Source organism: Psittacula echo (assembly GCF_963264785.1).
Source record: "Psittacula echo genome assembly, chromosome: 5".
Lineage (NCBI taxonomy): Eukaryota > Metazoa > Chordata > Aves > Psittaciformes > Psittacidae > Psittacula > Psittacula echo.
Genome location: NC_137739.1, coordinates 26,119,499 through 26,133,459, shown reverse-complemented (window position 1 = coordinate 26,133,459; position 13,961 = coordinate 26,119,499). Strand labels below are relative to the sequence as shown.

General features: G+C 34.9%; 1 protein-coding gene across 1 annotated transcript in view; it reads right to left on the bottom strand.

The window, feature by feature from the left end:
- Nucleotides 1-13,961, bottom strand: part of ELP4 (elongator acetyltransferase complex subunit 4) — a gene marked incomplete at its 5' end in the record, with an annotated part of 146,339 nt that overhangs the window by 125,997 nt on the left and 6,381 nt on the right. Inside the window, 2 exons of the mRNA XM_080617202.1 lie at nucleotides 2,292-2,413; nucleotides 12,113-12,148. Of these exons, the coding sequence (XP_080473328.1) occupies nucleotides 2,292-2,413; nucleotides 12,113-12,148 (158 nt within the window). The remainder of the gene's footprint in view (nucleotides 1-2,291; nucleotides 2,414-12,112; nucleotides 12,149-13,961) is intronic.

Here is a 13,961-nt window from a genome sequence, read left to right as displayed (position 1 = left end):
TTAGGCAGCTGATCAGGGCTTTTTATCCTATGCTTGTCTTTTAGTTATACACAATTTCAAGATAATTATGGTCTCTAAGAATGTCTTTTCCCCTTCTTACTACCAGCAATATTTGTCTTGTTTATAGGTTCAAGAAACTTCCAATCACATCACAAAATCAGAATAGGGCAATTATGGCATCTTAGCAAAGAACTGAATGTATATATAGACTGACCACACAATATGGACATAAGGCCGTTAATGAACTGCCTTTACATAAAACACCCATTAATTAGAATACTAGTTATAGAATATATTGAATCCATACTTGAATTTTATAAAATAAAACCCAAACATAAAGTGTATAATTCAGGTTGGTATGTACCATTATTTACATTGCCTTTTCAGTAAAGAATACAGTCTCATTAAATAATATGCAATGTTATTCAGTGGTCAGATATGGTATACTAAAATCCTGATCTGATGGAGACATCCAAATCCTCAAAACCTAATTTTTATGACAGTAGAGGGCTTCCTGAAATACCTGAAGGTTTTCTCTTTAAAAAAAGCCAAGTGAGGCAGTTGTAGGGAAAACTCCTCCACTTTTTTGATTTGGAGACCTAACTCTGGCCAACACCAGCCGTTTTCTAAGTGAGGCAATAATGTATTTTAGGTAACACATATTGGCATTTCAAGAAGTGCCTAAGCTTTCCCAGTGTAATTTTTCAGATTGATGCCTAGCATATCACAGGGTTATTTCACTGAAGCAATTTCAGACAGCAATAGAAACCAGAGAAATCAACTCTACTGTGTCTTGTCTGTTAAGCAAAGGAAGTGTTGAATAGTCACAGTAACAGCAGAAAAGCACAGACAAGAATACTGTTGGATATACATAAACACACAAATAGAGGAAGAAAACAAAATTGTTTTCCTCAGCTTTCCTGTAGTAATATTGTCCTTCCATTTATAATCCTTTATAGTAACACCACTATGAAGTTACACCAGAGGAATGCAGTATTATTACCTAGTATCTTCCCCTGAAAAGTTAGAAGGAAAACTTATTCCAAATTAAGACTTCAGAGCTCAGTAAGTCAGAATGACCACAAACTCAAACTGGTACAAGAAGGAGAGATGCAGTAACAATGTCTGTTGGTTGACTTGCAAAAGCATAAGAACCAGAGCTAGGAAAAATCTAACATGCTATGAATGACTGATTCAAAGGTGAAAGAAAGAAGAATAAATTGTATGCTAGCTGCTCCATTTTAAGCAGTTTTAGTGCAAAGCAATGAAAACCTTAATTTGAATGATTTAAATTTTACGAGAAAAACAACTGCAGTCATCATGTATTGTACGGTCAATGCCTTAATCATCAGTTTTTTAAAAACAAATATTATTTAAAAATATAGCATGTTCTTATGTAATTCATACTTCAAACTAAAATTTTAATCTATTTGTTCATGCTATATTCTAAACCACAGGAACAAATTATAAATATTTCACCCTTAAATAAACCCTCTTGAGGCTCAAGTTCATTAAAAACATCTTAAGATTTTTCATAACCACAATCATGCAATTTCATTAAGAACATACTTTTTTCTGAATACCGAAGACAGTATTGAATAGATTAGGCATAAAATATATCATCACAAGGTAGGAAAAAAGTAAACATTTTGTCCAGAAATAGTCTCTGAACACTCTTAAGGAAATAGCCAAACTTCACTTGACACAGAGTAATCAGTAAATTATATGTTACTTTTGATATTAGAAAAAAGCAGCCTTAGAGAGACACAAAATATTTAATGGCATTTGGTAAGATTATCCTCACACCTCAGCATTTTTTTCATTGTTGATTCGGCTTTTTCCCTTATACAATTTCCTGATAATGGAAACTACCAGTGTTTGCTTAGAAGCATGCTTAAACCTGAAAGGAACCTTTCTGTATAACCTATCCAAATCTGGCCATGTTTCCTAGTAGCAAAAAGACAGAATAAAAAGTATGTGTAAAGGAAGTCATAGAGGTTAAATTACATTTTTATTTTCTATGGGAAACTACAAAAAAATATCTAGACAAATTGTACAGTTTCCACCACAATATACTGGAAGCAGCTTAACTACTCTTCCTGATAGGCAGGTGGAAACTGCACACTGTTGGGTTTACTCAAACCATTCAACTAATCCAGCTAGTCTGTCTGGTTCTTATGAATCACCAAGATCAATTAACTTCTTTCTACACCATATATGAACTTTAAAATGTATTTCAAGTCATCAAGAGATTACAGCTTTACTTGTAAAAATTTATGAGCGTTCTTTACCTTTAAGATGTTGTCAGGATGCTCTTTAGCAGAAGCAACAAACAAGTCATGTCCACAGACAACTCCCTCTGCGAGAAAATACTTGAACAACAAATTGGAGTAAAGACCATATTTATCTTCCTCTGCGAAAACAAGAACAGTTGGATTTTATTTTTGGTTATTTTTCTGGGATTTTTTTTGTTAGATAAATCGCCCATCTCCATTTTCACAATAATGTAAAAGCCCTCTGTTGGTCTACCTCCTAGAGTATATAATGTACAACTGAGATAACAGGCAAAATACAATTGCAAAACTTTAAAAAATAATGATTGATAATAGTATATTCTTAATTTTTCAATATTGTCTCACATATCCAATCAAGTATTGGATTCTAAGATATGGGTGGGCTACAGCAATATCTTCCTAATAAGGCTTCCCATAAGTGTCAACTAAGATTAGGTTTAATGGGAAAGGAGTTTGTTAATTTAGGAGAACCATGTTAATATTTACATTCTTAATGCTTAAAATATTAATCAACTTGTTTAAAGCAGCTACTAATTGATGCTTTTCAAAATTTAATCGTATTTGGTCTGTTAAAGCTATAGAAAGGTATAATTTCTTATAGAGACATCCTTACACCTGCATTTCAAAACTAAAAACTACAAAAATAGGCAAAACAAATGGATATATCAAAAAAACAGACAATCTGCAATACCATTTTTGAAAGGTAAGCAAAGCAAAACCTTTAAAACATTCAAACCATACATGAACTTACAGTATAAGAAGTGAGAGTACTTGTTGACAGACATTGTGGATAAAATACTATTGAAATAAAAATACAAACCCCACTGACTTCAGAAAGGCCAGCATTTCCTTTGGCTTCTTTGTTGCATGTTAAGTATCAGAAATTACCAGAATCTGAAAGTCTTAATGCGCTTCATACAATTAAAATTACCATAACTCAAAACTATGGGGGAAGTGAAAGTGAATGAGTAAATAGCAAACGAAATTTGAATCATCTCTGATTTTTTTTAATTTTAGGAAATACAAATAACAGCAACATTATTTTTAGCAAAAAGAATCCTTGGCGATATAACTACATGATTAATTAGCAATAAGTCCAGTAAAACTTTAGGTCATGCTCTTTGGAACAGGTATTTCTGCCATTTATTTAGAAAGATATATGAAATATTTTGTCTGGGAGAAAAGTAAATGCAACAATATAACATTTCACTTTTTCATGTTAAATCTGGTTGCTGGAAGATAATACACAGGGATGTTACGGCAGAAAGATAGAGAGACATAGATTTTCGTTATACAGAACCAACACAACTCTTAATCCCTTCTTTCTGTGATTTGGAAACAATTTCCTCCCTATTATAAATCACATACAAAAATATTAAATGAAAAACCACAAAAGCAATAACAAAGGCTGAAAATAAGAAAGTTGTCATTCGTATCTAAACTTGTAAAATACTAAAAAGGAAAACAAAAGAGAACGTAACTTTGATATGTACCAGAATAGTATGCTTTGGAGCTTAAGAGTCAAAAGAATCAATAAAGTGGAGTGGGAGGAAAGAATGAAAGGCGATACATATCCAAATAGGAGAGAGAACATTAATAGTAATGGGGAAACTTCAGGAACAAACTACAGAAAAATAGCATTGTACTGCTACACTCCTAATATCATGCACAAGTACTGGCACTTTCAGTGTTCAGATCAACAAGAGAAAAATTCAAATCTAAAAAAAAAAATTATTCAAATTCATATCCATGGGATATTGGGCAAACTAGAATTTATTCCTGCCTTTTTTTAGTTTTTATTTCACTTTAAAATGTAGTATTTAGGATTTTTTTTTTTTATGGTAAAAAAGTATACAGTATAAACTTAAAATTTGGAATATTTGTTTCATTCATTTCTTTCTTCTTCAAAATAATTCCTAAAGATACTGCATCAAGCCTACCTACTTTGCTGGTAACGAAAAATACTTATTTAGAAGTTTCTCTTTCATCAAACCCAAGAAATGAACTTGAAATCACTCTAAAGCAACATTTCAAGATAGAGAAAAATCCTTTAAAACACAGTCCCTAAGACAGGAAATTACATAAAACTGGATGTCCAAATAAACCAAAGGGAATACAGTAATTACAACACTCTTGCTCCTAATGCTAGCCATTGATATAGCCAGTTTACAATTGTAGAGTCTGAGGGTTTTAAGAACTCAGATTGTATTAATATAATTTACCTTTGATACTGTTAACCTGCTTAGCAGGCCATACTAACCTTCTAATGTACTTCCAATAACACACCTTGTAAAAATAATAGTCTAGTGAAAAATATGTACAGATCAGTACCACGGAAAGTTCTGTCCTGACAAAAGCTTCCCATCGACAATGTGGGATCCTTGCTAAGATTTCAGCAGGACTCATTTCCAAAAGCATCACAGAACTACAAACTCCAATTTTCTTGAAAGTTTGGAGCTCTTAATTGAATATTTTATACAGTTTACTCTTGCATGTTTAAAAAGCTATTAACTGCGTTACTGAAGAACTGTTTTCCTAGTAACTGAGCTTCACACATTGTGCCGTAACCAAAGATGTAGATCCATGCATGAGACTAGGATGGAGAGAAGACTCAATGCAGATAAAACTGAAGGACTACTGTTGCAGAAGGAAAAAGTAGAACTGGCACTATCTAAAGTTTTGAAGAAGTATTACAGTCTTATTTTGTAAGTATAGTCTTTGGAGTCTGCTAAGATCTTAAACTGCTTCAACAAGAGGAAAACAAAACACTAAGCAGAGTAGTTCTCCCTTGTAACTGGAGTCCAGGAACACATACCTACAGCTCCTACACCCCTAAGCATTTACTCTCTCTAGTTACTTATGCTTTGGTTGCTTACTGCAATACAATTGGTAATATACTATTCACAGTATATTGACTTCCATGTGCTAACCTCCATCTATGAAGCTCTCAATTTAAGAACAAATGCTCAGTAGAAATCAAAGTAACAGCATGTTATCTACTTATTAATTAATTAATTATTTAAATTGTCTGAGCTACCTGAAAGAAGCCACCAAGCCTCCCATGTAATCATATCACTGAAGCACCTGTCAGTGGAGGGAGAAAATTTTGTTAGACCTCCTTTCCTTTGAATAAAATTGGAAAAGGAACACTAGTGAGGTGCTCTGGAAGAATCCTAAGCTGTCATCCTTGGTGACTCAAAAACATCCACCATTTGAGGCACAGAGACACTGAGTTGTATCGTATATGGACAGTGCCTGAATTACATTTAATAAAGTATAAGCCAATTGGTCCATGTATTTTATGGTTTGAGTGTGCAACTACACAGAGTCTTTCTGGATCACCGTTTTGATATTAATTATTCATTAGAAAGTGAACAACATACTCAATTTTGTGCCAAATGTAACATGGAAAGTCCATAATCCATGGATAAATATAAGAAATCATACTGTATGTTGATTGTTCAACTGAACTAAAAGGAAATAAGGCTATAGTAATTAAGAAGAATTTTTACTCAGATTTTATTTGAAACGCTGAAATATTAAAACAAACTGTAGAAGTGAACATGAATATATACCCTTTCACTAACCTATCCAAGATTATAATTAATTTTCCTGAGTAGTAGACTTATTTGTAATATAACAGGACTAGAGAGGTTCTTACACTGCCATACCCTTTCAAAGCATGACTTTCAAAACAATAAGAAATTTTCAATTTAGCCAAATAAAAGCATTTACATTCTGTATAAGGACATGTCATTTTAGCATTAGCATTTCCTTTGGTCGTCTTACATTGATTTTCAGTAAACTTTAAACAGTAAAATTAAAGTAAAAAAAGGAAATGAACTATTGGAGACTGATCTAAATATAAAACACCTTATAGTCTGCTACAGTACTCTAAGGATTAAATGTGTCTCAGAAAGCCTTTACAAACAACGAATCTAGGATTGTTAAACTCAATGCATCTGTAAGAATCCCTCAGTTCTTCAATTTGTCAGATAGAGGATGGCTTTTTATTGATTCATTTCTAGGTCACTAAACTTTTGTGGTATTCAAAAGATCTAAAGTGCACCCATATGGGGCTTTTCTGATAGCATCCATTGTAGCCTGGCTTCAATAGTTACGTTACTATTCAAAACCATAGGAGTACAACTTTCTTCTTGTAAATAAACAAACAAATCATTTAGCACAGGTGCTTCAGTAGCTTACTGATTACTTTCACGGATAAATTGAATGAAAGACTTTGAAGTGTATTTGTTTTCTGATAACACTTGGACTTACTATTTTGAAGGCTAGGATAAAGTCTCAAACTGTTATCTTCATTTTTATAATTACACCCTCATCCAAAAGAACATCTATTTTGTATGTGTAGGAACTAACACTTAAGTGCATTTTAGTCAGTCAAGCTTGGCCCAATCTTTATTCTTAGCCTCCATACTGAAGAGCTGTCCTGTCAGCAGCCTTCATTGTGAACTTTATTTCTACCTAATAAAGTGCATAAACAAATAAGACTCTAGCAGCTGCAGACTCTTTTCCGGGTCCAGTCACCGCGAGTCACACGCCAGTCCACAGCCTTCTCTGATTCTTTTTGAACAAGGAGTGTTCTACACCTAAGTAGCAGGTGAGTAACTAGTGAAGCATAAAACTATACAAGGAAAAGAGATTATTTACCTAGAAGTTATGCATAGTTGCCAGGACAAAACCTCTTCTTATCCTATGGATAAGGACATAAATAAAATAGTTTACTGTGATCATTATCCATTGGTCTCTTTCCACAACAGCATGCTTTCACGGATAAAAGAGTCACAAAGAAAAAGCAGTATTGTCAGTATCAGTGCAATGAATTCCAGCATATAACCATGTTGAAAACTACGGATAAAGACCAGTGCCTATCTCTGGCTCTTTTCACCCCTACACTGTGCAGGCTACTGAACATGAGAAACATTCTCAACACTTTTGTGCACGGACTGTCTGTAGCAACTACTCAGACAAATCAGTGGGTCACAGAATTAGAAACAAAATTTTAAGGCACTGGAGTTTATCTAGGGCACAGAAAACAAAGTGAGCAGATATGAGTGAGGCACTGTAAATATATAATTTATATAAAAATTAAGGACAAAAATCTCACCTAATTACAGGTGAGATTTTTGTATATGCATATGTAAATGTAAACACGTGGCCTTAAGGAAAAATATTTAGCCATAACTGCTCCTTCTGCACAGAGGTATTCATGTTCCAAGAGAGGGATGGAGAATAAGCACCATAACTTGAACAGAAACAAAAAGTCAGAAAGAAAATCCACCATCCAACAAATATGCGAAGATAGTATTTATAATAGCCGACTTTTAAACATCAGTATAATAAGCAGTACGAAGATCTTTGAAAGACTACAGAGGCAATTTGTAGTATAATTGCTTAAAATGATGAGAGCTATAAGAGGAAAAAATAAAACTGCAACAATGTAATGTACAGATAGCTGAGTCTAGACAGGTTGCCCTAAAGCTGCCAAAAGCCTGTCATAGCCTATCAGTATTGATAATTTTTTTTACCAGATAGTTCTGCAGTGTGGTACTGTGACCTAAGGTGTGTCTTTCTGAAGCTATGAAACATCTCTCTGAATTGCTGCAGGTTATAAGATGTGATTATTTTAATAATCTGAAATTCCATTTAAAAGATACTTTACTAATGTCCACATTTACTAAGCTTGAGGGGATATACTTTGTGTCACTTGCATTTAATTAGCACATGCCAAAACAGAGTTGTCAAACATGTAAGTTACAATATTTGGCATTTGGCCATACTTCAGGAAGGTGAATTCTGGTAACTTGTATTTTGTAGAATTATATTTAGCAAATCACTGTTTTGTACCTCTTCTGAGATTGAATTTTCAGCCTTAAAAAGATGATAAATTCGATTATATTGACAAGTGAAGAGAGCTCTTAACATTCAGGTTAAATTGCATGTCTAACAAAAATAATAGTAGCTAATTAAAGTAGCTGAAACTGCTTCAAGGCTTAGAATGTACACGTATAGACCTGCTTTTAACCAGACAACTTTAACTTTGAATATTGACCTCAGCTATCAACAAAAAACCTCCTACTGATAATCTTTAAAACATTTAGCCATCAATGACCTCGTCAAAACTAGAGCATCTTAAAGATATGTAAGGATGGGTTCTGATAAGGTACCTACGACAGACCTATTTGAGTGCGCTGTAACTCACTAAGTAGAATGCATTATACAAACAAGGCTTACATGTAAAAAATCAAAACAACATCCTCATGGAAACAGTTCCCAAGGCTGGCAAAACAGATATGCAACAGGTTGAAGTACACTGGAGAGAGGAGGGGGAAAGGAGAGTGCTTAATTAACATCTATACTATTTGTTTTGAAAGGGGAGATTCTTCTAGAAAGCTATTCTGAAGCAGTTTACGACAAAACAACAAAGAAGTTGCCTCACATTCATATTGAACAAACTGTTTTGATTGTGTTAAAATTTTAATTTCATGCAGAGTCAGAATACTTGTTTTACCACTTCTCATAAACCCACTAATTTTTGCAACTAAAGTACTGGTTAAAATCTAAAACATTCTTGCTGTATGGACAAAACCCAGGAAATTTCAAGTTCCTCTAGTAGCTAGAATCTTGCATGAGACTACCATGGGCTCAACTGTCTAATTCTCATATAAATAAAACACTGTCAAAAGAATATATGATAGAATTAAGTTCAACTGAAAATCATGATGCTTATTATTATGAATTAAGTTTTAAAAAACGGTGCACTTATATTTCAAACAATAGTTTGCAGTCTTAGCAAGTAACCTGTGCCTTTACTGCATCTTCAGAACACAACACAACAGTCAAAATAAATATTTTAATACCCTGAATCTACTATTATTTGGTTAAATTAACCACGATAACGTGTCAAATAATGAAGATGAGCATTTAATTTGCAAAGGGAGCTAATCCAAAAGTAATGCAATTTATTCTTGCCTTAGAGAATGTTGAAGGAAGGGGGAAGAATTTAACCTTTTTATAACACTTGGAGTACGACGCAAAAGATCTTCCTAGGAGGTTTATCACTGACAGCTTCAATCCTGTATAATATTCAGCTTGCCTAGACTAATCTCTCGACAGAATTTTTTTGTATACTGACAGGATATTCTAACAATGTAATTAACAAGTCTATCTGCACCAACTTTAAAACTTAGTTTAAAAAATTTTAGATGACTCATGAATAAATATAGTTCTTACTTTAAGACTTTTTGTATATAATTGTGTTTCAATATATGGTAAGTCTTATTTGGGGAAAAAAATAGCTTTCAAAACTAAAAGAGAGCTTCTCCTTCATGTTTCTGTGAAGCTAAGTTTGATATCAGATCACAAATAACTAACATAAGGGATAAGTAAATTAAACTCCACCACTGAGTATTGCCAGCTACGCAGTCAGAGGAGGGGAAAAGAGAAAAATGAGGTAAATATCCTCCTACTTTCAAATTACTGAGTCTTGTCGTCTTTTCCATTAGAACACACAGCTCACTGTCACTGCACTCACTTTGTCTGGTTCCACTAAGGTCAGGTCAAGTAGACATCTAACCTGATGCTCAACAGTAGCCAAAAGCAGATATTTAGGAAGAAGTAATAAGAACTGAACAAGCAAATGTGATGCGTCACCCAAGTACTTGCTCAGCCTCACACCATTCAGAAGACTCAAGGACTTCCTTAGCTGGACTTGGTATCCACTAACCTAGTAAAGCAAATTTCTTTCGCTTCCATCATGCTGCCCAGTTTCCACTGATACCATGATTTTTTTTTACATATACATTTTTTTACATTTACAACAGCCTATAGTAAGTATTCCACTTGCATACCACCTGAAGAACAACTGTCTTTTGTTTAGTTACAATCTTCCAGCTAGTAGGTTCATTTGGTGCCATCCAGTTCATCTACTGGAAGGGTCAGTGAATACTGTAATGGGAAGACAAACCAAAACTAATCTCTGATGTGTAAAATATGATAGGTTCTAATTTTTTTTCTTCTTCCGTTGTCTATAGCAAGATTGTAGATCTTCTGAAACTGAGTGAGAAAAGAAAGATCTTCACTGAAAGCAGTAAAAGAGAAACCTATAATTATTCTTAAATTCACAGAAAGTTGGATGAAATTTCATGAGAAAATTGAGATTAACTGGCAGTTTCTGCCTTGACAAAGGGCATCTGCTTTCTCTCCTAGTCCTCACTGTGCAATCCCTCTTTCCCTTGTGCTGGCTCTGGTACTCATCTCATGTTAGTGAGCTGATTCAGGTCACTAAACAGACAGAAAAGTTTCCGCTCTTTAACTGGGTGAGTTTTCTGTCAGCTTGGGAGAGTTGAGAGTTGAAAAGCACTAGCGTCAGCTTAAGGAACAACAAAATTGCACAGCCATGAATGGTGAGAAGAATTTGAACAACTTCTTTCAGCAACAGTGAACTGATGTATCTCCAAATAAGTTTCAAAAAAAGTTCTCAAAAAATGTGAACTTGAACAGTAGCCCTTACACAAACAGTGGCCTGCATGGAATTAGGTAATGTCAGTTATTTTTTCTGGCAGCCAACTATTCAAATGACTTAATCTGCACCACAACATACACTGATTTATATACCTTATGTAAAAATCAAGATTTTCTAAGATTCAGTGAGACAGTAACACCTGTCTCTAACCATGGATAAAATGTACTTTAAATGCCAAAGTACTTTAAAGTAACAAGCCACACAACTACAGGTGTTTCTCTAATAACCTTCCATTTTTTCCCCGTACTATCACCTCTTTTTGCTAGCAATGTAACAAGCTTGAAAGTTTCTCAAAAGACCCATTAATCTGATAAACATTTAAAACAGAAAAAAAACCCAACTAAAATTTATGATTTTATATTAAAATTTGTATTATTCAGTCCTTGTACCCTTTTGAAGTAGTTTTGTAGCAGAAGCCCAAGATTAATGAACCGATCTGACAAATCAGGTGGTATCTCCTACAACTCCTCTTCTGCAATAATGATCATTGTTATATGCTGAAACTGTAAGCACTTACAAGACTAACCTGGAAAAAGTTAGTCTTCCCTCACAATTGTAGTTTTGGCTGCAATGCTTAAACTGAGGGGGCTGGGAAATGTTTCTTGACTCTAAGTCCAGTACATACCATGGGGATATGAAGACAAGACGTATGTGCGCAACAGTCCTTCTCCCCTTTGCTACACTTCAAATAGAAAGGAAATCTGGGCATCTCAGCTGCAATGGAGACATGGTACCAGACAGATCCAATGTAATCTGCAAAGGGAATTCTGTTGTAAACTATTTAATCTTCTCAGTGTGCCTCATCCACATGCTGACGGAAAGCTGGCTTTCAACAGCTTACTCTTATTTGATTTCAGCAACCAAAAGATTAAAAGATTCTGTATTTCACAGCTTCCTCAGAAAGCCAAATTGAAAAACCAACCAATCAACTCTGAGACGATACACAGTCTGAAGCTTACAGGAAATCAGGGAGCTTAGAAAATATTAAATAATTTGAAAATTTTCCTGAAATTTGCTAAATACCCTGCTTTCAAAAAGAATACTGCAGTATTCTCCTCGAGGAGTCAAAGCTGCCTGAAAGTATTTGATCCACTTCAAGTAATTCTTGAAATAGACACTAGTCCACTTTGAAGGCTACCCAAAGTGAAGTGGGCCAAAAGTTTCACTTTCCTAAAAGTCTGAGTTTAAAAAACAACTAAAAGATAGGTTAACTAAAATACATTAAAAAGCACAAAACACATCAGAATATGGCTTTATCTATATATTCTATACTAACCAATAAGAAGAAGGGTTCCAACAGCTATGCCTCCACCTGGAAACAAAATAAAATGAAGATAAAGTAAGACTACATTTTAATAGTATGTTAGAGAACAATTAAGTTTTCTTAGTTTGTAAGTCAAAGAAAGGTGATAACTGGGAATTTAAAAATATAAAAGTGAACAACATTTTAATTACCTTTGCAATACTTCCTACAATTCTCTATTATGAAATAATTATACGTTACATGTAATTACATATTACACATTACAATTACTTTCACAATATACTTACTATCATCACTGTGGTTAAAAGATCCTGCAGAGCTCCACGCAACTATGCTCAAGTACTACAATAATGATGTATGGTCTGAGCCAGCAAATTTTTACTTGGATGACTCAAGTGAGTAATCATAGAATCAACTGAGTTAGAAAAGACCCCTCAGATCATCAGGTCCAACTATTCCAGCACTGCCAAGTCCACGACTAAACCATGTCACTAAGGGCCTTGTTTACACGGCTTTGAACACTTCCAGGGATAGTGATTCCACCACTACCCTGGGCATCCTGTTCCAATACCTGATCACCCTTTGGGGGAAGAAATTTTTCCTAATATCCAGCCCAACCCCCTCCCCGGCACAGCTTGAGGCTGTTACCTCTTGCCCTATCGCTTGTTGCTTGAAAGAAGAGACCAGCCACCTCCTACATCAACTACAGGTTCCGGGTGTAACATGGACTCGCCACTACACTGTTATAGACTCTTACAGTCTGTATCCAATGACCCAATGTGCGCCATCACTCACTTCCACAGGGAGGGATCTACCCTCAAGGAGCTCCCAACCCCAGGGAGAGCTCCCGGCTCCAGGAGCTCTGCTCTGAGGAACAGCAGCTCAGAATGGCTGCCCCAGCAGCTCCTTCACACTCCGGGCCAGTCTGATCAGTGACCAACTATGGTCATGTACCCTATGGGCTCAGGACCCACTTCCCACCCCTGCACCGCCAGTGCCACTGGGACAAGAGCTGCTCACAGCGGAGTTTTCCTGTGAACACATCTGGGGGGAAAGATTTGGTGGGATTTGACTACGGCTTTGGTTTGGGCTCCAGTTAAATCCATATTATCACTACCAAGTGATATTCTTCTGTACCAAGGACTGTGTATGTAAAGAGACCTAATAATAGGCTAGAAAATTACCAGCCACATCAATGAGGTAAAATCCTGGCTCCACTGGTTTTTATCTTATTACTGCAAACAGACACAGCAATAAGGCAGGTAGGATTTCAACCAGTGGAACCTGGACAGACAGATCATGAACATTGTAACACACATCTGAAAAAAACCCAGGCTGCTAAAGTCTCTTGCAGTATGTCTTGGACATAAAAACAACTCTATGAATGCAGTCGATTGAAATATTTGTTCAAAAATAAAAATACAGTTTCACAGATTTATACATGGCCACTACTATTTTTCTTTTTGTTTAAAAAATTACAATAGATGCTTATGTCCCAATCACAGATGACTGACTGAATAACAGACAGAATACTCCCACTATATGTTAATGCATAGATTCTTATTACATTGATTTCAACAGGGAGGACCACGGAAAAAAAAAAAAAATCAACTATGAACTCCCATCCCGATTGCTTTATTTCTTCCTCAAAGAGACAGCAAGCACAAATATATAACAGTGGTTTAAATGGTTGTCCCAAGAAGGAATTTTTATAAAGACAGTGAAAGAAGAATTCGTACTTTATTTTAGATTAAGAGTAAACAGATTTATAAGCCAAATTCCAAGACTGAAAGTAGTGGAATAACTTGAAATCAGACTAGAAATATTTTGTTGAACAATCACATAAGACTAACATGAAAGC